The 26,074-nt window shown below is 36.1% G+C and overlaps 1 protein-coding gene across 1 annotated transcript; it reads left to right on the top strand.

Annotated features, from left to right (window-relative positions):
* Positions 1–4,051: 4,051 nt before the first annotated feature.
* Positions 4,052–25,120, top strand: DSCC1 (DNA replication and sister chromatid cohesion 1). Its single transcript, XM_053713201.1, has 9 exons — positions 4,052–4,295; positions 6,399–6,567; positions 7,847–7,981; positions 15,426–15,516; positions 18,205–18,343; positions 20,294–20,346; positions 21,141–21,295; positions 22,770–22,918; positions 24,731–25,120. The coding sequence occupies exons 1-9, from the start codon at positions 4,123–4,125 to the stop codon at positions 24,837–24,839; spliced, it is 1,173 nt and encodes a 390-aa protein (XP_053569176.1). The 5' UTR covers positions 4,052–4,122; the 3' UTR covers positions 24,840–25,120.
* The last annotated feature ends 954 nt before the right edge of the window (positions 25,121–26,074 follow it).

The following is a 26,074-nucleotide window of genomic DNA, read 5'->3' as shown; positions in this document are numbered from 1 at the left end:
TTTTTTTTTTTATAAATTGTGCACAGGATTTACTAAAATGTTCTGACCACACACGAAAAACAGATCACAAAATCAGATTCAGAATAGCTTTAATACATAAACAAGCTCAAACAACATCTGCACTTTACTAAAATGTGCACCATTTTGTAAACTTGGGGCATTTTCACAAACATTATAATATACAAAACACAAGATCACTCCTATTTAAAGGGACATAATACTCTTATGCTAAATCACTTGAAACTGATGCAGCATAACTGTAAAAAGATGACAGGAAAATATCCCCTGAGAATCTCTATGTAAAAAAGGAAGATATTTTACCTCACAATTTCCTCAGCTCACCAGAGTAAGTGCTCTGTAAAAAGTTATCTTTCAGTTACTGCCCAGCCGCAGGTAAAGAAAAAAAAAGAAGAGTGCTGAGGTCATGAACTCTTTTACTGTGCTCTCATGAGATTTCACTTAACTCTCATGAGATTACATAGTAAACTTCATTAAACTGAATAGGGAAATAACATGAGTGTGCACGAGGCACGCTCCCTTGCAGGTCCCAGGTCAGGCATACTGATTTGCTGCTTAAAGTCCTTTACAATGGGGTATGAATACTTAGGGCATTTTAAGGTAAAATACCTTTCTTTTTTACATAGAAATGTTCAGGTAAAATTTTCTAGCCAGCGTTTTACAGTTATGCTGCATCACTTTCAAGTGTTTCAACATTTGGGTATCATGTCCCTTTAAGTGACTTTCAACTAAGAATCAAGAAGCATATTCTTGAAAAAGTCTCTCTGTTAAGATAAAACGTGTAGAAGATCCTTGTCCATCACAGGCCACTGTACTTCCCCTTGAGATGGCTAGCGTTTTGGGAGCGATTACGGCTGCAACACCAGGCCTGTACTCATAAAACGGAGATTGGAAGAGGCTGAGTTTGGTGACATGCTATTATACAGTGGGTATTGAAAAGAATCACCCCCTTTGAAAATAATCACATTTTGTTGTTTTGCAGCCTGAAATAAAGACAGACACAGTTTTTGTTAATCCAGTTGTAATTACTCAGTGAAACTTATAATATCCAAGTGAAAGATATAACACCAACATGTCAGACAAAAATAGAAACAATTCAAAAACAGAATTACTGAGTTGGAAAAAGGATCACCCCCTTCTAAAATTACTTGTAAACTCAATCAGGTGTAGCTAATCACCTTCTAAACGGCACACACAAAGCATTTGACCTTCAACTGTGATCAGCTGTGGGCATATTGATTAGCTCAGCAGAAAAGCTTTCCTGGAGAATCTCAGTCCCTGGTAGTGCAACTGAAGCAACTATGGGTGGCAAGGCACTGTCAAAAGATCTCCGGGATAAAGTTGTGGACAGGCACAAGTCAGGAGATGGATACAAAAAAATATCAAAGGCTTTATCAATGCCTAGAAGCACAGTGAAGTCTATTATTAAGAAGTGGAAGCTATTTGGTACAACACAGACCCTCTCTGGATCAGGACGTCGCTCCAAACTGGATGAAAGAGCCAGGAGGAAACTGGTCAGAGAGGCTACCCAGAGACCCACAGGAACTCTGAAGCAGTTGCAGGAATTTATGAAAAAGAGTGGTCATTGTGTGCATGTGTCAACAATATCACAAATTCTCCACAAATGTGGCTTGTATGGGAAGGTTGCAAGAAAAAAGCCACCCCTCAAGACAGGCCACATGCAGTCACGACTGAGCTTTGCCATAACACACCTAGGAGATTCTGAGGCCACATGGAAAAAGGTGTTATGGTCAGATGAGACTAAAATGTAATTATTTGGCCTCAACATCAAATGATATGTCTGGAGGAAATCCAATACAGCTCACCATCCAAATAACACCATACCTACAGTAAAGCATGGAGTTGGTAATATCCTGTTATGGGGGTGTTTCTCTGCAGCAGGCACTGGAGCACTTGTCACGATAGAAGGAATAATGGATGGGGCAAAATACAGTCAGATTATTGAGGAAAATTTGCTGCCCTCTGCAAGGAAGTTGTCAATGGGAAGGTTTACCTTCCAACATCATAATGACCCAAAGCACACAGCAAAAATGACCACACAGTGGTTGAAGGAGAAAAGGGTGAATGTCCTTGCAAGGCACATGTTGAGCAAAAATAGGCTTCTTCTTGGGTGGTAACTAACCATAGAACAAGCTATTATGCTATTGTTCGTTCCCAGGTTAAGCGCTTCTCTTTTTATTTATGCAAATTATGACACTTAGGGAAGTCTCCCTAAGTGTGATGCGGGAATCCAGATGTGGACCCGTTGCTCAGTGTGCCTAGAGGGATATGGCTGTACCTCACTGACGAGGCCCACAATAGGCCGAAACGTACGTCTGGGGTTTTGCTGTTTCTCTCGTTCAGAGAGGGATTGCCTGGTATTTCGGGGCTGGACTGTACTGTGAGGTCAGGATCAGACTGATATGCTTCAGGAAAGTTCTTCTCTGTGAAAGGCACATGTTTAGCAAAAAGAGGCTGCTTCTTGGGTGGTAACTAGCCATAGAACAAGCTATTATGCTATTGTTCGTTCCCAGGTTGAGCGCTTCTCTCTTTTTATTTATGCAAATTATGACACTTAGGGAAGTCTCCCTAAGTGTGATGCGGGAATCCAGACGTGGACCCGTTGCTCAGTGTGCCTAGAGGAATATGGCTGCACCTCACTGACGAGGCCCACAATAGGCCGAAACGTACGTCTGGGGTGTTGCTGTTTCTCTCATTCAGAGAGGGATTGCCTGGTATTTCGGGCCTGGACTGTACTGTGAGGTCAGGATCAGACTGATATGCTTCAGGAAAGTTCTTCTCTGTGAAAGGCACATGTTGAGCAAAAAGAGGCTGCTTCTTGGGTGGTAACTAGCCATAGAACAAGCTATTATGCTATTGTTCGTTCCCAGGTTGAGCGCTTCTCTCTTTTTATTTATGCAAATTATGACACTTAGGGAAGTCTCCCTAAGTGTGATGCAGGAATCCAGACGTGGACCCGTTGCTCAGTGTGCCTAGAGGGATATGACTGCACCTCACTGACGAGGCTCACAATAGGCCGAAACATACGTCTGGGGTTTTGCTGTTTCTCTCATTTAGAGAGGGATTGCCTGATATTTCGGGGCTGGACTGTACTGTGAGGTCAGGATCAGACTGATATGCTTCAGGAAAGTTCTTCTCTGTGAAAGGCACATGTTGAGCAAAAAGAGGCTGCTTCTTGGGTGGTAACTAGCCATAGAACAAGCTATTATGCTATTGTTCATTCCCAGGTTGAGCACTTCTCTCTTTTTTTTTAATGCAAGTTGTGCTCATAAGTTTACATACCCTGGCAGAATTTATGATTTCTTGGCCATTTTTCAGAGAATATGAATGATAACACAAAAACTTTTCTTTCACTCATAAAACAGGAAAGGCATATAAAAAGATATCCAAGGAATTGAGAATGCAAATCAGCAGTGTTCAAACTCTAATAAAGAAGTGGAAAATGAGTGGAACTAACACTCCATAAACACATACCAAATACACTGCATATATAAATTTGAGGAAAATATGCTTATAAAATAGTTCATTTGCCAATTAAAAAAAAAAAATGTCCCCGGATTTCATTTTAAAAATCTGGTAACCTTACTTGTACATGGATTTTTTTTTAAAAAACTTGATAACTATGAATTATAGAGTTTTCTAGACAAGACAAAGTTACTATCCAGGAAAGAAACATTTTCGTTGCCATAATACACATTTATACAATTTTCTCGGAGTGTCGCAATAGAAAACTTTCAGTAAGGTTCCATCTTATTAAGCATTGGCTGCTACTGACGCTCAGTCTGTGCATTGGCTGCTACTGACACAAGCAGTACACTAGCCGCTCAGTCTGTGCAACTGCATTGGCTGCTACTGACACAAGTAGTACACTAGCCGCTCAGTCTGTGCAACTGCATTGGCTGCTACTGACAAGTAGTACACTAGCCGCTCAGTATGTTGCCGGAAATGTCTAGCAGGCTGTGGGCGGCTCTATAGCTACAGAACGTCAGGCTGTGCTTCCCTCGTAGTGAGCGCGGGAAGTGTGAACGTTCTGTCAGCAAATACTGAGAATCTGCAGGCCGTCTGTCCCGTGCAGCCTTAACCATGAACCGGACAGCAGAAGAGGTGGAGGCCACGCTACATGTTGCGAAGCTGGAGCTTTGTGACCTGCGACGTACTGCACAGTGTCTCCGCTTCAGTGACACGTTTACCTCCGGGGAGTACAGCCTCATGGAGCTGGATGATACCATGTGCCGGGAGATTGAAACTGGGAGCAGGTGCGAGAACGGCCTGGCACTTCGTTGTCTGCAGCCTACTGTCCGCTAAGGGGTTAATATATGTTAGATAATTGCTGGGGCATTGGTAGATATTGTCCTGCTTATGTACATAAAGTTGCTCAAATAAGCAACTAGTGGATTGCCAGATAACATATGTCCGTATTTTCCTTGCTTAGATGTGTGAGCAATAAGGTTACATTCACTGTACCTACTGGGTGCATCTGACTCAAAAACCATAGTACAGGGGAGGGGGCGGGGTCAACTGCAACGTAGACAGAATGATGGCATTGATGATGACTTCTGTATGTCCAATTGCACATCTGGAAACAAAGTCCTAACCAGGTAGCATAACATACATGATGTATGCATACATCCAACTAGCAACTATGTTAATTCCATATCAACATGTGAGGGGGGTAGATGGTAACTGGTTAATACAGGGTTAGCACCCCACCAGCTAATTATATATTGTAGACCTGCTTTATTATTATCATCATCATCAGTTATTTGTAGAGCAACAACATGCTAGTAAATATAACTGAAATCTGTGTGTAAGCTGAAAAAAACAAAAGTGAAGGCACAATTTTTGGTTTGATTTATCTGAAAAGTACAATTGCTTTAATTTCTGTACTGAGATATAACTCTAACACCCAAAGAGTGGTGCTCAAAATTTGTGGGTCATCCATCCATATGGACTAGCAGCATATAAACAGGATGAAGAATTATAAAGTGAAAACTGTTTACATTGAATGTTGTACAGTACCAGTTGTGTACTTTATACTAATGATACTTGGCTGATAAGTACAAAATAAATATTATACCTATCAGACAGTGAACATTAGTAGAAAGTACATGATTGACACTACTGTGTTGATTCTGGTTTAAAGACCAATACGAAAATGCTCTGGCTTGTTAGACCAGTTCAATTAGTGGCACTGAATTAGATCATTTTTGTGCTTGTAACCCTATTAAAACAAATTTATTTCACTTTTTTTTAGCCAAAAAAGTGATTAAATGTAACTTAATGTGTATACAGCTTCCCTTTAAAGATAATGTTTGCTGCAGTCCTGTATGCTTGTTTCTGACTTCACATTAAAGTGAATGTAAATTTTGATACTAAAGTGCCCGGTTTTAAGAAATTTGATTAAAAACCGGGGCACTTTAAGTAATCAAAATTTACATTTCACTCCTGTTGTGAAAAAAAACTTACCTTTTAATCTTGACAGCAGCTCCAGCTTCCTCCACCCGTCACAAAGCCCCTTCCTGGGTCTAAAATGAGGAATCCGGCTTCCTCCAATCCCAGCGTTGAATCGGACACTGATTCCCCCGTGGGGAAGCCGTGATTGGAGGATGACCGATCCATCATTTCTGACATCAGAAATGGCTTGCGACGACCGGAGGAAGCTGGAGCTGCTGTCAAGTTTAAAAGGTAAGTTTTCTTTTCACAACAGTAGTGAAATGTAAATTTTGATGAATTAAAGTGCCACTGTTTTTAATCAAATTTTTAAAAACCGGGCACTTTAGCATCAAAATTTACATTCACTTTAACCCTGAAGTAATGCTTTAAATGTCATTATTAAATGATGCAGGAAGACACAAGCATAACATTTCATTCATTTTATTCCTCTCCACCAGCTGTAAACTTTATTAGAAGCGTCTCTCTTGAGTGGGTTTAGTAAACTTTATTGCTGCACTCCCAGTACTATTGTTTATCCATATCATTTTAAAGTTATACTAAGATGTAAAGTAATACGCTGGCTATAAGATCCACGCTGCATGCTGAGCGATGTTGAGGTAATTTATATCAAGAGGAATATTGATGTTTCATGGCCAGTGTGCATTGCAGCAAGGTGGCAAACTGTATCTGTATATTCTGTAAGAATGTCATGTTCATTATCTTATTTGGTCACTGTATTCAGTTTGATCTTCTAGATATGCATTGTTTATTTAATTTGTTGGCTGTTTTATTGGCCAACACTTTTTGCATTTGCATAGTTTTCAATGAGTAGTCTAAATTGAACACAAATTTTACTAGATTAATTTATATAAAGGTGAGAATAAAACTGAAAAATCTTTGTTTTCTTTTTATAATTCCCTCTGTAGTCTTGTGATCCGAGGTGACAAAGATGACCATGCTGTTCTTTGTAGTCAAGACAAAACCTATGACCTTAAAATTGCTGATACGTCAAATTTACTGCTTTTTATTCCTGATTGCAAGACTGCAGACCAACTGCCCCCTGATCAGGGATCTACCCTTGTAGTTAATTGTGAGGTAAGTCCAGGAAATGTTATAACCGTAAAATAGATCTGAAAGTCACATAGAGGCATGTTTGATGTGTAAACACGTCAAAAATATTACTACAAAATTCTGGGGTGTCCAACTGCAGTCCTTAAAGGAACATGGTACCCAAATGTTGAAGTCCTTGAAAGTGATGCAGCTTATCTGTAAAAAAGCTGACTAGAAAATATCACCTGAACAGCTCTATGTAAAAAAAAAAAAAGGGAAGATATTTTACCTTAAAATTCCCTCATTAGCCATATCCCATTGTAAAGGGACTTTAGACAGCCAATCAGAATACTAGTCCTGGGACATGTAAAGGAGCAAGCATCTGGGATGAGCTGACAGTCATTTTTTGCCTCCTCAGTTGAAGGAAGTTTACTATGAGCTGAAAAAGTTTGAGGTAAAGTATCTATCTTTTTTACATAGAGATGTTCAGGTGCATCACTTTCAGGGTGATTTAGCATATGGGTATTATGCAGCATTTTTACTGTGTTTTAATCCCTTTGCAAATTACAGTACACTTTTTAAGTTGATCAATGCTTGTCCCTTTCAATTAAAGGGGCAGTCTACACCAGAATTGTTTTTGTTTAAAAAAAATAGATAATCCCTTTATAACCCATTCCCTAGTTTTGCATAACCAACACAGTTATATTAATACACTTTTTACCTCTGATTATCTTGTATCTAAGCCTCTGTAAACTGCCCCCTTATTTCAGTTCTTTTGACAGACATCAATTTTAGCCAATCAGAGCTGGCTCCCTGGAACTCCATGTGCGTGAGCACAGTGTTATCTATATGACACACATGAACTAACACCCTCTTGTGGTGAAAAACTGTCAAAATGCCCTGAGAGAAGAGGCAGCCTTCAAGGGCTTAGAAATTAGCATATGAACCTCCTAGGTTTAGCTTTCAACTAAGAATACCAAGAGAACAAAGCAAAATTGTTGAGAAAAGTAAATTGGAAAATTGTTTAAAATTACATGCTCTATCTGAATCATGAAAGTTTATTTTGGACTAGACTGTCTCTTTTAATATACATGTGGGAGTTTTCCATATCAGGCAGTGGTCAATAAACACCTTGGCATGCTTGCTTTTTGCACATTTTTTTATTGGCTATTTTATATATTTGTTTCTAATTGTCCTTAGCAGAAGAGGGAAAGCTAGGTTTCAACATTGCAGTGTCCATTACTTTATAGAAGCTTAAACTTATGTAGCATGTATTTACTGTTTAAAATCAATCATCTTTTTTGAATAACTACTTTTATTTCAGATCTCTGGATTATCCAATCATTACTGGGAACTGAGGAAATGTAGACCAAAACTAAAAAAGCTGAAGAAGCTTCTGATGGATAATACCTATGATGGGCCAGAGAATGACCTAGAGCCAGAACAAAATAATTCTTTGGTAAGGATAAAATGCAGCGTCAAACGGATATTGGCATAAGTCTAGACAGGTTAGGAGACATTAATGATACATTATTACATTTCTAAACCAACAGAACCTGCTGAACTTTTGATTATTTTCTTTAATAAAAATAAAACGGATTAGAACAGGACTGGACAAATCCTTAGGGCAAGAATTTTACACTTTTCAATTTAACTCAAAATATATCCATATATAAAGCTTATCTGGCCCGTAATACAAGGGTAGCTGTTCCTTTCATTTTCTGTTTGGCTCGTTAGTTTGCTATATATTTTTAAGCCCTGATCTTGAAGTTTGGCTTGGGACATGACTGTGCTGTAATTAATATTACTACAGCAACAGAAGTAAGACACTTTATTAATGCAGTTAATTTAAAGAGATATAAAAGTACAAAAAGAAAATGCTCTAATATGCCATGTCCCATTTCTACCACAGCCAAATTGTCTGTATTATTATGTTAGTGAGGCGCGCAAAGGGCTCAGTGACTGCGAAACGGAATGTTTTCAGTCTCAATATAAATTCGTAGCAGGGATTAGTTTTTACTCGGGGTTACCACAGGATTCCTCTTTCATCCGAGGAGTTAATAGCCATCTTCATCCAATCACAGGTGTCATAACATTCCTGTTAGGGTTGCTCTCTACACAGCCAATCACAAAGTATCCCATGTGGGTTCTGCAAATCAAGCTTTTACTGCATTCCAGTGCTGATGTGTTTGCACCTGCAGTGTAACCTAGGTCCCATAATGGTAGCACCAATGATTCAAAAGAGGCGCATGAAATGTATTTAGAGTTTAGCGTTCCTTTTTAAGGACCAGTAAATACAGTAGATTTGCATAATCGACAAATGCATGATAAAAAGACAATGCAGTCTTAAATAAGTAGTAGATTATTATTTTTTTTATGACAAATTTAAAAGTTATGTCTATTTCCACTCCCCCTGTACCATATGGCAGCCATCAGCCAATCACAAATACATACACGTTTATTCTGTGAATTCTTGCACATGCTCAGTAGGAGCTGGTGACTCAAAAAGTTTAAATATAAAAAAAAACTGTGCACATTTTTGTTAATGGAATTAAATTGGAAAGTTGTTTAAAATTACATTGTCTAGGGGGTTTCCGGAGGAGGAGCACAGGTGTGTGATCAGGTGCTGCACCTGCTCTGATCTCTCCTACCTACAAGCTGTTGGTGAAGAACCGTGCCTAAAACCCTCTAGCTTAGGGTGGCTTGTACTGCTGAATAACATCGCTGCTGGAAACTCTATAGTGCCTTGACATTGCACTAAAAAGCTGCAGGGAGCAGCCCTGAAAAAGGACTTATTGCTATATCAAAATTAATACCCCTATAAAAATACGGTTGCTGCCACACAGTCTCTCTATCAAGTCGGGGTAACCCAAGAAAAAGTGCTCAACTAAATCAACCGGCATACCAAATCTCCTGATTATCGCTGGATAACTTGAGGCGGAGGACGGAGGTGAGAGGGGCTGCACTCATTCTAAGTCATTTGGACTCTGAGATCTTACCTGTCTCCTGTATGCAGCCTAAGTGAATACCTAGGAGTTGGAGTTACCTGTACCTCACGCCGGCATTGCGGCTGGAGTGGTGTGTGCGGGTGGTGAAGCCCGGTGTCTTTTGCTCTCCTGTGCTGAAGTGGCACTCCCCCTCCCACCGGTGCTGCGTGAGGGGGGGCCACTGCTGGAGGAGGCTAGTCAATCCCTGGTGAGGTGCTGGTTCCGGGTAGGATAACGTGGAGCTGCTGGAGCGGTAGTTGTGGCTGCTTTTCCTCCTGCCTCTGCCCACTTTCTTCTGTCTCTAGCCAAGGTGACGGGACTCAGGACCGATATCGCTGTCTGCTGGTGGTGTGATTGGAGCAGCATATGAGTTATATCCCTGAGAAAAGCTGAGTTGCTTTTTCGAAAAAACGCAGGAGGTGAGGATATCGGAATCTCTGTGTTACAGCCTGCTGACTTGTTTCCCGGCACCCGTTGTTTCCCCGACTTGGAAAACGCTCCCCCTCCCACCGATGCTGCGTGAGGGGGGGCTGATGCTGGCGATCGCTGGTTGTCCTCTGTTCAAAATTTAGTCCATACACTTTGGGTAACGTAGAACTCTCGGGATAAAACCCGCAGTTATGTTTTTTTTTCTTATCTGCCTCTACTTTGGAATGACTTTGCTCAGTACTGGACGCTTATTACTTATTCTTTTTTCCCCTTGATGGGGGAATCTTTTTTTCACCAAAAATTGCACACCTGAGCAATTGAGGTGACAAACTATTTAGTTTTTTTTTTTCTTGATAAAAATCAGAATAGATTTAATATTTTTCTTCTTCTAAGATGGGTAACAGACGGCTCAGGTGGATTAGTCGTATGTTTTGGGGTTTCGTTTTTGTGTTTTTGTTTTGTTTTTTTTTCCCCTCACCATCTTCCCTATCTGAACATAGATACCTATTACAATGATTGGGATTAAATTTAACTCATCGAACATAGGAGGGTTAACTTCTCCTATTAAAAGAAAAACGATAATTTCTTACTTGAAGAAAATAGGTACTTCTATTGCCTTTCTACAAGAAACTCATTTAAAGACTCAAGAAATTCTTAAACTAAAATGTTCTTGGGTTAAGGAGGGTTTTTTTTTTCATCTAGTTCTAGGCGAAAAGGCGGAGTTGCTATTCTCCTGGGTAAAAAATTCAACTATGAGATAATACAGAGTGAATCAGATGAGGAGGGGAGATATATCATACTGAAAATTAAGGTTGCTAATGTTTTGTATACTTTATGTAATGTATATGCTCCAAATGTTTTCAATCTCTCATTTTGGGATACACTTCAGGCCAGGCTTATGACATGTGCAGAGGGTTTTTTGATATTAGCTGGTGATTTTAATATGGCTCCTCAATACCCAATTGACAGAATGAGGCAGCAGCCATTAGTCAAAAAAACTAAAAGATAATCTTGAGGCAAAGTTGTTTTCCAGGATTTTTGCTAATTTAAGAGTCAAGGATATTTGGAGGATACTAAATCCGGATACACGTGATTTTACATGTCTCTCAAAAGCACATAAATCATTGTCACGGATTGATTTATTTTTGGTTGATGAAAAACTTTGTAAACACAAAGTATCAGCTCAAATTTTGCCTATTGTGGTGTCTGATCACGCTCCAATATGCTTTGAGCTTTATACGACTGGCCCTTCACATACAAATACTCGTTTTTTCTTTCCTAAATATTTGTCTTCTGACTCTGGATTTAGAGGCTTCCTCGAAACCAAGTTTCTGGATTTTGCCTTGTTCAATGCGGAGGCTAGAAGTCATCCTTCTTTGTTCTGGGAAACTGCTAAAGCAGTGCTGAGGGGGGAAATCCTGGCATATACCATTAGGCGTACCAAGAAATTTAAAAAACATGAAAATGAACTCCTTCGTGCAGTTACAAATGCTTATAACTCATACTTACTAGAAAAAACGCCTCAGAAATGGGTTAAATATATCACTGCATTAGAAGAGAGAGACTCATTTCTACTATATAAATCCACTCAGCAGGATGTCCGGTTTTCTGCGAAACTATACAGATATGGGAATAAGACCGGAAAACTTTTGGCTAGATTGGTAAGGCAGGACTTAGGTTCTCAGTTAATAGACTCCCTAGATAAAGAAGGACAGATGTTTAGTTCCTCACAGGATCTTGTTCAAATCTTTTATGACTATTATAAGGGAATATACTCCCCCAGGATATCTAACTCTACAGAACGTCAGAAATTATGGGGAGAAATCTCTTTTCCATCACTAACACCTAGTTTAATCGAGGAACTTGAATCCCCTATTACGAAAATAGAAGTTGCAAAGGCAATTAAGAATTTGGCATATAATAAAGCGCGGGGTCCGGACGGAATACCTAATGAGTTCTACAAAATGATACCCTCCACTGTAATACCTGATTTAACTTCTTTATTTAATTATATATATATATATATATACAGGTATACCTCACTTTACAGCGCTTCACTTTACAGCGCTTCGCTAATACAGCGCTTTGTGGAGCTGAAGTTCAACCTCCAAGGATTTTAAAACATTGCTGTAATCTTTGTGAGATTGCGAGAAAAGTGACTGGCACCATTTTATTATGCTTAGTTCACCATTTTACAGCATTACAGTGTAATCTGTGTCTCAGTGCCATAGTCTGGCAAATTGTACTACAGTAATTGTCACTATTTTACAGGTACAGTATTTATTGAATACTGTGCTGTGCGAGTGTTAAACTAAACTTAGCACTATTGCACACCTAATATAAGTTAATTAAAACATGTTTTTAAGTTTTTAAATACACTGGCAAGTGAAAAGAAAAAAAACTGCCTTGTTTCACTTTAAGGCGGTTTTCACTTTACAGCGGGGCTCCGGTCCCTAACCCGCTGTATGAGCGGGATATATATATATATATATATATATATATATATATATATATATATATATATATATATATATATATATATATATATAAACCCACATCTAATTTTACAGCTTCACACACGTCTTTGATTTTAAAAAAGGGCAAAGATGCAAGAATGGTGGAATCATATAGACCTATAGCCTTGATGAATACGGATTATAAGTTGCTGACTACAATTCTTGCCCAGAGACTCCAATCTCTTCTTCTTTTGATTATTAGCCCAGATCAGGCTGGTTTTATGAAGAATAGGAACTCTGCGGCTAAAATAAGGGAACTCCTGCTTACCTTGGATTTATTTTCGAATAGTATGGATGCTGATCGTTCAGAGGAGGGAGGTACTTTAGACTTGGCAATTTTAGCTATAGACGCCGAAAGGGCTTTTGATTCAGTTTATCATGATCATCTCTTATTCTCATTAGAACAATTTGGACTGAAAGGTAATTTTGTTAAGTTTATTGAAAAATTATATCGTACAACCTCCACAAGAATGATAGTGAATGGTCAGTTGTCTTCAGAAATAATTCTGCATAGGGGGACTAGGCAGGGGTGTCCCCTCTCCTTTTTAATATCGCTATAGAACCCTTTGCTATAATGATAAGACAGAGATTGGAGGGGATTGGGGTGGCTGGGCGGGAGTTGAAAATAGCATTATATGCTGATGATATTCTCATTTATCTTTCCAATTTACGTAGAAATTTACCTATTCTCCTATCAACTATACAACAGTTTGGTTCCTTTTCAGGATATAAGGTAAATATAAAGAAATCTGAACTTCTTTGGATTAGGCATACAGACAGTTCCCCCATAAATGTACCTTTCTCTATAGTGAATGACTCATTTAGATATTTGGGTATAAATGTCTCAAGTAATCCTGATTCTTGGTACTCCCTGAACATTCTTCCGGTATTGAATAAAGTTAAATTAGCCTTTAAGAATTGGCAGACCTTACCTTTGTCCTTATCTGGACGCATAGCCTATAAGATGATCTTATTGCCAAAAATATTATATGTCCTTCAAAACACTCCCTTGATTTTAAGGAAGAACGATTTTTTAAGTTTATTTAATTCACAGCTCCGGTCTTTCCTATGGCAGGGTAGGAAACCTAGAATATCATTTGCAAAACTCTCCCTTCCAATAGGATCCGGAGGTCTGGCTTTACCTGATTTACGAGCGTATAATTATGCTTTTTTGGTCCGTATTCTGGCGGATTGGCTATTTGGTCGTAACTATGTTACAAATAATGACTTAGAGAGCAGTATTTTGTATCCTTTTTCATCTATTGCGCTGATTCATCTCGACACTACTCACATTCCACCCCAAGTTAAACGATATAGATCTATATATAATATAATCTTAGCTTGGAAAAAGATATGTACTTTGTTAGGACTAGAACAACGGGTGTCGAGATTTCTACGTTTTCTGGGGAATCCACAATTTCAGTCCGGAACACCATCTCCAGTCTTCTTAAAGTGGAGGACCCAAGGGCTTGTTAATGTTCTTCAGATGCTTGATATAGAAAAAAGATGTGTGAAATCATTTGATGCTCTTAGGGTGGAATTCAATATCTCCCAGAGAAACTTTTTTGCCTACCTTCAGGCTAGACACTATGTTATGAAGTTAGTGAATGATTATGGTTGGAGTTGGTCACTGGGACATCTGGAGAACTGGTTTATCCTGGTTAAAAATGGACTCATGTCAATATCTCCATGTTATTTGATTCTTGTTTCCGATAGGGGCACAATTAATCTTGATAAAATTGCTATTAACTGGGCCATATTGTTATCTCAGGAAGTAGAACCTAAAATACCTTCTTTTTCAATTCAAAAGGTTGCTCAGACAACCCTTTCTGCTACATGGAGAGAATCTCACCTGAAGTTGTTACATATTTTACACCAGAAAAAGGAGTTAGATGTGGTAAAACGAATTTCACCACATGTCCTAAATGTTTGTTCCCCTCTGCAAATCTTCTGCACATGTTATGGACCTGCCCTAAAATTAAGAACGTATGGTGCAAAGTGCAATTTTGGCTTTGCAAAGTATTAAAGCTCTCCTCATTAAATCTAATAGGTAGACATATAATTTTTCTTTTTTTTGACCCAGAAGATAAACAACTTAATGTTAAATTTATTAATATAACTATATTGGCTGTCAGATATCTCATTTTTAAAAAATGGAAAACGTGCACGGTTCCTAGTATATCAGAAATTAAAAATTGTTTAAAAAAACAATGCATTCTTGAACAATATAATATTAGTGTTGATAATGATGTTGACGTTGTTAAGTTCTTTCTCAAATGGTCAGCATTCATAAAAGCTTTTTCTCCTACGGAAGTTGAATATTTGATACATCCCTTACGTAATTCTGAACTAGTTTTGCTAGGGAGGTGCTGAAGGGTTTTCTTTCCTTTTTTATTGTTTCTTCTTTTTTCCCTACCCTATCCCCTTCCCTTTTATTTTTTTTTATTTTTTTTTTCTCCTCCTTTTATGTTGTGGGGTACTGTGTTGTTTATTTTTTTAGCAATGTCTATGTAAAAATAAAAACTCAACAAGGTATAGAGTATTAAGAAGCATAGTGTTATTTCTTGGGTTATTCTTTTTATTTATTTAAGGTACATTCAAAGAGTTGATGTGTTCTTAGAATATAGAATTGAATGTGTAATATTTTGTATATTATATGTATATTTGTTATACCCAAGGTATGGTTTGGAAAAAGTTTTGTTCTTGTTTTTTTTTTTTTCAATTTCTATGTTTCTTTTTTATTGTTGTTATCTGATTGTTATGTTTCCTTGTTGGATATAAATAAATATTTAAAAAAAAATAAAAAAAAATTACATTGTCTATCTGAATAATGAAAGTTTAATTTTGACTTGAGTGTCCCTTTTAAGTGAGCTGAATTTAGTGATTACTGCTGAATGCTGTAAGATCTGATTTAAACCAGATGAAGAGATGCAAGCATAAGTCTAAATCATTTAATTACATTTTTCACCAGTATACAACAGAAGACCTTCTGGATCAGATTCAAGCGAGCAAGAAAGAATTAATTAATCACTTGAAACGTATACATGCATGCAGTATTAAAGGTATATTTTATTACAATCTTGTGTGTTAAATAAATTGTAAGCTGAAGGTAAAAGTTATTCTGAAAACAAAATTGCTCTGAATAATTAAACAAAACAAGTCATTCAAATTAAAGCGCAGCAGTTAAATAATATTGTATAAAAAAAGGTTCAGTCAAAGCTATTCAACCTAAGAAATGCTTATTTGTGCACAGTTGTTACTGAAAGATCTAGAAAGTTTCTTAAAATTGCATGCTCTATCTGAATCGCAAAAGAAAAAATGTGGGTTCAGTGTCCCTTTAATTTACTCTTCCTTTTAAAAAGAGCAACACCCTCCATTAACATTTTTTTTTACTGTAGTCTAAAAATAATCTAACTTATTAGGTGAGTGTGGATTTTTTTTTTTTAAATGCATTAACATCTTGTTTTCTACAGTTATTTTTCAATAGCCAAACTAGCATCTTATGTGACTAAGCAGATTTCAATAGCCTGGATATATTGCTTTATTTGTTTTCTGAAGATATTATTTGTGACGTAGGGTTGCACCGATACCATTTTTTTAAGACCGAGTACAAGTACTGATACTTTTTTCAAATACTCACTGATACCAATTACTGATACTTTATTTTTATGTCATGACAGTTTACCAAGCACAATACAGACTAATGATTTAAGATTGCTTCTTTATAATTATGAACTGTATCTTTTAAGGACATTTTGAAATAATAAAACAGTTTTTTGAGCTTGTCACAAAGTTTACAGAGCATGTTTATAATCATAATATGTTGTTGTAATATTTTATATATATATATATATATATATATATATATATAACAATAAGCTAGAATTTAAAGGGTTGATTACTGGACACAATTGGGTTGTAGGGTGCTTATATAACTCATCAATCTGACATTTGTATTAATTACAAAGTAATATAATTTAATTCTGGAAACAATATTGTGGAAGGAGTATCCCAGTAATCCTCTGAGAAAAATGGGGCATTTGCATTCTACTGACTCAACAGAAAATAGTGCTGGTCTTCATATTTTTCCAGGGCTGCTTTTTATTCCCAGTCCAGCCCTGGCTAAGGATGTTCCTCAGAGTACAGTATGTTTTGAGTATAATTGTGCAAAATGAGAACTAGCAGTATAACAGGCAATCTAGCAATTAGAGTAATTTTTCAAAAGCAAGTTCTTATTAAGGAACGGAAGCATCTCTGCATGTTCAGCTATAAGTCTGTTTCTGCTATCAGTAAGGACGTTTGACGCTAAGATAAACAGTCTCACTTTTCACACTACTGCATGGGTCAGAAAGATATTTTTGGGCCATTAAATCTCAGTTTAACTGCCCAGTATTTCAGAGGTTTGTATGAATGAGGTACAGTGATCTCTCTCAGGTAGGCTTCCAGCTGTAAAGTAGCAGCTTTTGGAGCACTGCTCTGATGTACAATAATACAAATAACAGCAATTTGTATTGGCAGAACAGAAGTAAACCATTTTTAGTTAAGTCTCCACTCCAGCTTAAAATGAAATGGGAACATGCAGTTTGAAAAATACCACAAGATGGCGTATGGGTAGGAATTGGAGATATCGGTTTAAGTATCAGTGCATTTGCTCGAGTACAAGTACTCATGCAAATATTTGGTATCGGCACCGATACTAGTATCGGTATCGGTGCACCCCTATTTGTGAGTATATGTACTTTTATTTAAAGGGACATTCAATTTCAGGGAAAAAATATGTATTTAAAAAAAAAGGAAATATTTAAGTTGTTTTAAATTGATATAGATGGTAACAGGAAATACATGTTTGTGCACAACAAATTCCTAGGTACTGTTGGAGGACAGAGGCAAACCTGCATAACTATGTAAACTTAAAGGGACATGAAATCCAAAATTCTCTTTTCATGATTCAGATAGAGAATACATTTTTTTTTTTTTTAAACGTTCCCAATTTATTTCTATTATCAAATGTGCATCATTCTCATGTTATTCTTTGTTGAAGAGATACCTAGGTAGGTAGTGTGCACATGTCTGTTATCTAGTGCTCTTGCTAATATACAACATTGTTGCAAAACTGCTGCCATATAGTACTGCAGACATGTGCACACTCCTGAACTTACCTTATTGCTTTTCAACAATGGATAACGCGAAAACAAAGAATTTGATTATAGAAGTAAATTGGAAACTTGTTTAAAATGGTATGTTCTGTCTGAATCATGAAATAATTTCTGGTGGTTTTATGTCCCTTTTTAAAATTTTATAAAGAAAAGAAATACTGTTCTTTTTAAGCACCACATTTTCTTAAATGAACTACTGAGAGTTAGCATCTGGTGAGCCAATGACAAGATGCATGTGTGTATAGCCACCAATGACCAGCTAGCTCCCAGTACTGCATTGCTGCTCCTGAGCCTACCTAGGAATGCTTTTCAATATAGGATACAAAGAACAATTTACGCTTGTCTTAATGTTTAGAGTTGACTGATGTTATTGTATAGCAAGACTACAGCAATGCTTGCTATCCCTTCAAGCTGATAAGATACATAATGATCATTTCTATATCACAGTCTTGGCTTTATTTACAAGGTGTGTCCTGTTAGTTACATTCAGCAGCTTTTGTATTTTATGTGGTACCTTGCAAATAAAAATGTGTTTTCTGTATCGATGGGTTTGCAAGCTGTGTGCTAATAATTTATGGTAATCTTATCTTTCAGGTTTTTGGCGACTTCTTGATTTTGATTATGAGATGAAGCTTCTGAATCACATCATGCAGTTGATTGACTCCGAGTCCTGGTCTTTTAGCAAAGTTCCATTAACCGTTTGTCTTCAAGAACTTAAATGTTTGGAGCCAGAGTAAGATCCATTAAACACTCTTGTACACAGCTATACTGCCACACTCATACCCAGATATTAACCCAACAACTCTATCAAAGGGACAGTAAAGTCATGGTTCAGGCAGAGCATACTATTTTAGACAACTTTCCAATGGACTATTTAAATTGCCCTTTGTTGAAGGGTTTATCTAGGTAATCTCAGGAGCAACAAAGTACCTGGGTGCTAGCTACTGATTGGTGGATATATATATAATCCATTATAGAAGAGGACTGCACTCACTGGATTTGGTATATAAAATAAAAAGTTTTATTAAGGTGACGTTTCGGGGTACGCAGACCCCTTCCTCAGACCGAGCAGGTCTGAGGATTATCAATGGATTATTGATATACCTGACTTGGCACCCTGGTTGATGCCCCTATTGCATTGTGAGTGCAGACACACATGGAAGTTATATATATATATATATATATATATATATATATATATATATATATATATATATATATATATACACACACTGATTGCCATTGGCTCACCCCATGTGTTCAGTTAGAAACCAGTAGTGCATTGCTGCTCCTTCAACAAATACCAAGAAAATGAAATAAATTTGATAAAAAAAATAAACTATGTTCTGCCTAAATCATGACTTTTTTTTATGCTTTATTTATAACATTTCCTTAAAGCATTATTTATTAAAACAGTCAATGTCTTTGCTAATCACAGAGTATTTTGGAAACACTAATTTACTCGTGCTCAGTCATGGGATTTTTTTTATATATATCTGGTTTATTAGGGGTTCCTGTAAATTGCAGTTAAGAAGTATTGTTTTAAGCAACCCTATGCTGTATATCTAATTCACCTATAAATGTTTTTAAAGGGATATTTAACACAATATATTGTAGCATTGAGGTTCTTCCCGCCTCTCTCTAGTCTTGGGTGCTGCCATGATAAAATCTAGCGTTTACTGCATTCCATTGCTGATGTGTTTGCAGATATCTGAAGGAGAGTTGCACATCTGCAGTGTCACCTGGTTTCCAAAAGGCAGCATACATAATTAGAGGGGGTTCATAAAATATATTTAGTGTTTAATGTCCCTTTAAACAAGGTTACCCTCCTATATTAGACATATTCAAAACATTTTTTTTTTTGGCTTTACAAACAAATGATGAAGTTGAAATATTGTGTTCAAAATGTGTTCATTAACAGAACAAAACAAATGAACAAATACATTTGTTCATTTATTTGTTTTAACTAATTGATAGAGAAATGTATTAACTAATGAATGAACACATTTTAATTAATAAATGAATTAACAAATTTGTTTCCGTTTAATGAACAGATTTGGGCAAAATATTTCAGCTTTGTCACTCGTTTGCTAGATAACAAAAAGTGAATTCTTAAAGGGATACTAACCCCAATTTTTTTCTTTCATGATTCAGATAGAGCATGCAATTTTAAGCAACTTTCTAATTTTCTCTTATTATCCATTTTTCTTTGTTCTCATGTTATCTTGATTTGAAAAAGCAGTAATGAAAGGTTAGGAGCCAGCCCATTTTTAGTTCAGCACCTGGGTAGCGCTTGCTAATTGGTTTGCTACATTTAGCCACAAATCAGCAAGTGCTACCCAGATGCTGAACAAAAAATGGGCTAGCTCTAAAGCTTACAGTACTGCTTTTTCAAATCAAGATAGCATGAGAACAAAGAAAAATTGATAATAGGAGTAACTTAGAGCAGGAGATTTTAAGCAACTTTCTATCTGAATCATGAAAGAAAAAAAAATAGTTTAGTATCCCTTTAAACGTCTAACATTGTCTCTTGTAGTTTAGTTTTGCATATTTATTCATAAGTGCAGCATTTTGAAACCTTCCATGCCATTTTTGTTTTCAGTGCTACGTAATGTGGAGACAAATAATAAAAAATAGATATGGTTTCCCCTTTTATAGAACTTTTTGCAATTTATGTTTTTAGGGAGATGATAGAGCACTGTCTTGTTTGCTATGGGAAGACGTTTACAGATAACGGTGAGTGCAGGGCAGATTTATTTTATTTTAATGTCCACTATTTATTGTTTTTCTCTGCAAAGTTGTTGCTTTGTTTTATAAATCATGGAATCTCAGTAACCCGCATACAAGTCATAATCTTTCATACATTTTCATATAATATTCCATAAACCTGTAAATGGCTAAAAACTTAGCAGAACATTTTAAAATTCCCAATAAAATTGCTAATATGTTTTTTTAAATGTATTTATTTTTATACATTTTGCGTGTACCATACTTTAAGTATGGTTTTAACTGACCCTGCAACATTCTACATGGATTGCTTTAGATGATAATTTCTAATTGGTCACAGCAAGGTGAACAGGAGCATGGATTCAACTGGAGATTGTGCTAACTAAATGATTAACTTGGGTAAAAACATTTATTTTATATACAGATGTTCTGCAGTGCAGCAATTAATTGCTGCTGTGTACTGTGCATATATAAAATTGATTTTAATTTCCTTTTTAGGCTAAAGTTATTTACTTTTTGTCATTTTTATTGCCCAAGTTTTTAGCAAAAGAGTTCAAGATTTATATTTTGCTTTCTTCTGCTAAGCCAGCAACCAAAATATATTTTAAAAATGGCAAATTTGTGTAATGTTTCAAAACATTAATATAGTAATGTTTATATATTTTGTGCCTGCATTCAACGTTGTGTTTTTTGTGTGGTTTTTAACCTTTATCTGAAATCTTTTGAATGTAACTGTTATAGACCCCGTTGATGTTGCACTCTATTTAGTTTATTTATTGACTGCTATGATTTTTTATTCTTAGATGAAGTTTATTTTGCTATGGACGAGGATAAAATCTGCAGAGCTACAGCCCAGATGCTTCTGCAGAACGCAGTGAAGTTTAATCTTTCTGAGTTCCAGGAAGTGTGGCAGCAAAGTGTCCCAGAGGGCATGAATACCAGGCTGGACCAGCTAAAGGCAGGCACAGGGGCTTTAAAATTCCTCCCCGACAAATCATTTTTGTGGCACAGCAAGCAGGGGTTTAAGAACAGTGCAAGCAGGGGTTTAAGAACAGTTTACCAGGTTGACAAGCCAAATGACAAGAAGCTGTGAATATTATTAATGAAAAATTCAACATTTAAAGGGACATGAAACCCCAGATTTTTTAACGATTATAATAGAGCATATGATTTTTAAAATGTTTCCAATTTACTTCTATTATGAAAGTTAATTAGTTTGCATGGCATTCTTTGTTGAGAGATTAAGATAGGTAGCGTGTACATTTCTGGAGCACTACATAACAGGAAACGCTGCTTGTAAATGTATAACAGTTATAAAACTGCTGCCATATATTGCTCCAGTCATTTGCATGCTCCTATACCGTCTGGTCTGCTTTTCAACAAAGGATACCAAGTGAATGAAGTAAATTTGATAACTAATAAATTGGAAAGTTTTTTTTTTTTTTTTTTTTTTTTTTTATTTCAAACTCTATCTGAATCATTAACAAAATTTGTGTGTGGGGGGTGTTATGCAGGAGAAAGCTTGAGCAAAGTGTGTTTTTATATCTACACATGCACTTGCAACTAATCCAGAGCCAAAAATGGAATAATCAAATTAATTACCAGCTGAATTTGATGTATTTTCCCATCTCATAACAAGCAGTTCTATGTGGGGGTTAATAAATAGACTTGTACAGTCTGTTGTGCTAAAACTGCATGTTCTATTGAATAAGAGCAAGTTATTTTTGTACTACAATGTCCCTAAACTACCTCAATTTTCATCTAGGATACCCACACTAAAATACATGTAGTATTTTGCTTTTCTCAAATACTAAAAAATTTAAGAGACAGTCAAGTCCAAAAAAAAAACTTTCATGATTTAAATAGGGAGTGTAATTTTAAACAACTTCCAGATTTACTTTGATTATCAATTTTGCTTTGTTCTTTTGGTATTTTTAGTTGAAAGCTAAACCTAGGAGGTTCATATGCTAATTTCTTAGACCTTGGAGACTGCCTCTAATTTGAATGCATTTTGACCACTAGAGGGCATTAGTTCATGTGTTTCTTATAGATAACATTGGGCTCATGCACGTGAAGTGACATAAGAGTGAGAACTTATTGGCTAAAATGCAAGTCTGTCAAATGAACTGAAATAAGGGGGCAGTCTGCAGAGGCTTAGATACAAGATAATTACAGAGGTAACACATGTATTATTATAACTGTGTTGGTTATGCAAAACTGGGGAATGGGTAATAAAGGGATTATCTTTCTTTTTAAACAACAAAAATTCTGGTGTTGACTGTCCCTTTAAGCATTTTTCTGTCAGGAAAAAAAAGCTAATTCCACAGGTACTTTTAAAAAAAATAATTAAACTGATTATTATGAATGTGGCTATTGCATTAGAGGAGATAAGTATTTTTTCCTGACATCTGTCTGTCTGGTTGTGGATGCAGGGGCTTGCATTGGTGGATCGCACATCTAGGCCAGAGACCATATTCCTGCTGAAAGTAGAGGACTTGTCTGAAGATACCCAAGAGCGATTCAACAGTTTGTTCAGCATGAGAGAGAAGTGGCAAGAAGCAGATATTGCTCCTTATATCCAGTAAGTAATTTGACCAGTTACTGTTTCTTACCTAACATTATAAGATAGATTCATTGGGTGGACTTATAAACAAAAAAATAGTTATGTAGGTTATATTATGCTAAGGAACATTGAGTAACCAGAGGGCTACTACTCCTTTCTTAAAGGGGCAGAACACTTTTTATAGACACAAATGGAATTGAACAATATATTGCAAAAAGTCTGCCAGCAAAATAAATGTTTTAAAATGTCTTTTTTTTGTAACACAATTTAGCATTTTTTGTAGTTCTGGAACATCCATTTAAAAGTCACTCCTCTGCTGAGGATAGTTGGGAACAGATATAAATGAGCGACATTGATCAAATGACCATTTTGCAGAGTTTAGCTTCTGAAATGTTAAGTCTGCATTTCATATTCTTGCTTGGACGAAGTAATTGTTAGTTAATTTTTTTTTACACAGAGAGGTCAGAACTAAAATGTGCATGAGAGCATTTCAATTTTAAAAAGGTCAGTCAAGCCAAACTAGGGCATGCAATTTTAAAAAAAACTTTCCAATTTACTTTTATCAAATTTTGCTTTGTTTTCTTGTTTTTTTTTCCGAAGCTAGACCTAGGTAAGCATTTTGACAGTTTTTCACAGTTAGATAGTGGCAGTCCATGTGTGCTATGCAAATAAAAATAAAAAACTGTGCTCACTCCCGTGGAGTTATTTATGAGTAAGCACTGTTTGGCTAAAATGCAAGTCTGTCAAAAGAACTGAGATAAGGGGGCAGTCTGCAGAGGCTTAGATACAAGGTAATCACAAAGTATATTAATATAACCGTGTTATGCAAAACTGGGGAATGGGTAATAAAGGGATTGTCTATCTTTTTAAACAATTACAATGTTCAAGTAGACCCTTTAAATATAAACATGTTTGCAATATACTTCCATATGCAAAATGCTTCTAGTAAAACTAATTACTGTTACAGTGGCATACGCACATATGCTCAGATAGCTGGTAGTGGTGTTTGTTGCGTCAGTGAAGTTTTAATTTGTGCCATACAAGCCACCACTGACTGAGAATGTGCAGTGTCTGAATGCTGGTGCATGGGGCACTCACAACATATGTGCGTATGCAGCTGAAAAACAGTAATGACTTTTACTAGAAGCTTGTTTGCTAATGCAAGTGTATTGCAAAATGTTTCTATTTAAAATTTAAAGGGACAGTCTAGTCCAAAATATACTTTCATGATTCAGATAGAGAATGTCATTTTAAACAATTTTCCAATTTACTTTTATTACCAATTTTGCTTTGTTCTTTTGGTATTCTTAGTTGAAAGCTAAATCTAGGAGGTTTGTATGCTAATTTCTAAGCCCTTGTAGGCTGCCTCTTAGGGCATTTTGACAGTTTTTCACCACTAGAGGGTGTTAGTTCATGTGTGTCATATAGATAACACTGTGCTCACGCACATGGAGTTTACCTGGGAGCCAGCCCTGATTGACTAAAATGGATGTCTGTCAAAAGAACTGAAATAAGTGGCCAGTCTGCAGAGGCTTAGATAAAAGGTAATCACAGAGGTAAAAAGTATAATACTATAACAGTGTTGGTTATACAAAACGGGTAATAAAGGGATTATCTATATTTTTAAACAATAAAAATTCTGGTGTAGACTGTCCCTTTAAATGCACTTGCGTACATTTCAATTTTGACATTTCTCTCCCTTTTTAAATTTCCTATTTTAACCCCATAAAGAATCGGTAAAACAAAATCTTCTAAAACATGTACAGTATTGCAGATATCTGTCTGAACATTGTTTCTTCATCGGTCCTTTCATATACTCTTGTTTTCTAGGGACTTGTGTGGAGAGAAACAGACAGTCAGCGCGCTACTGACTAAATATGCTCGATCTTCGCTACAGAATGGTGTTAAACTTTATAATTCCAGACGCCCTCTATCCTGATTGTTATATACATTTCTGTTAAGATTTTGTAAAATAATTTATATACGTATATTTTAGATATTGTATATTTTTTTTCCATTTTATAAATGTTGTGTTCTCTGTTACATTTTGTATCCGAATTTCAAATGTACCTGGAATAAAAATCGATCTTTTGTACAATTATTGTACCACGATGATACCTACAAAATATAAATGTATTTAAATAAAAATAAAAAAAATGTTGCAATGGTTTTTCACCAAAGTTGTGAAATAATTTAATTAAAGTGAGTATACTGACCATTTTCTGGAGGTATTTAATGGATTGTTTTTAAAAATAATGGTACTAGTGGGATTTTTTTTATTTTATTTAAATGAAATAATCATATTTTTTATTTAAATCTCATATGTGCCAACATATTAAACCACATTACTGAATGTTCTTATCTAGTTACAAAACCTACATTTTTTTTGAGCACCTTAGAACGGCTTAAATTCAAGAATAATCTAAACAATTATCTTTTTTTAAATATTTTATATACTTTTTTTATTTACATATTCTTTTAAAGTTTGAAATACTAAAGAAGAAATAAAAAATTGATGCTGATGGTAAGTCAAGGTTACAGGTACTTTGGGGGTGTTATTGTCTACTTGTTTGTAAAGTCTGCCAGTGTATTCTACATGGTGCATGGAATGTGTGAAAAATATTATTTACTCAGGATTGGCTCATAAAATTCCTGTGTTTTTGTTTTTACTTTCTAGCCACAACTGTGTCAAAGTTGTAATTTCAGGCTATTGGAAGATACAAAGAAATGTTTGTCATTTCTTAGACATCTACCAGTAAACCATGATTAAAGGGACACTGAACCCAAATTTTTTTTATTTTATGATTCAGATAGAGCATGCAACTTTCTAATTTACTCCTATTATCAATTTTTCTTTGTTCTCTTGCTATCTTTATTTGAAAAAGAAGGCATCTAAGATAAGGAGCCAGCCAATTTTTGGTTCAGACCTGGACAGCACTTTTTTATTGGTGGGTGAATTTATCCACTAATCAGCAAGAACAACCCAGGTTGTTCACCAAAAATGGGCCGACATCTAAACTTACATTCTTGCTTTTCAAATAAAGATAGCAAGAGAATGGAGAAAATTTAATAATAAGAGTAAATTAGAAAGTTGCTTAAAATTGCATGCTCTTTCTGAATCATAAAAGAAAAAAATTGGGTTCAGTGTCCCTTTAAAGGGACATGAAACCCAAT

Source organism: Bombina bombina, chromosome 5, assembly GCF_027579735.1.
Source record: "Bombina bombina isolate aBomBom1 chromosome 5, aBomBom1.pri, whole genome shotgun sequence".
NCBI classification, from domain to species: domain Eukaryota; kingdom Metazoa; phylum Chordata; class Amphibia; order Anura; family Bombinatoridae; genus Bombina; species Bombina bombina.
This window is presented reverse-complemented; position numbering and strand designations above follow the sequence as displayed.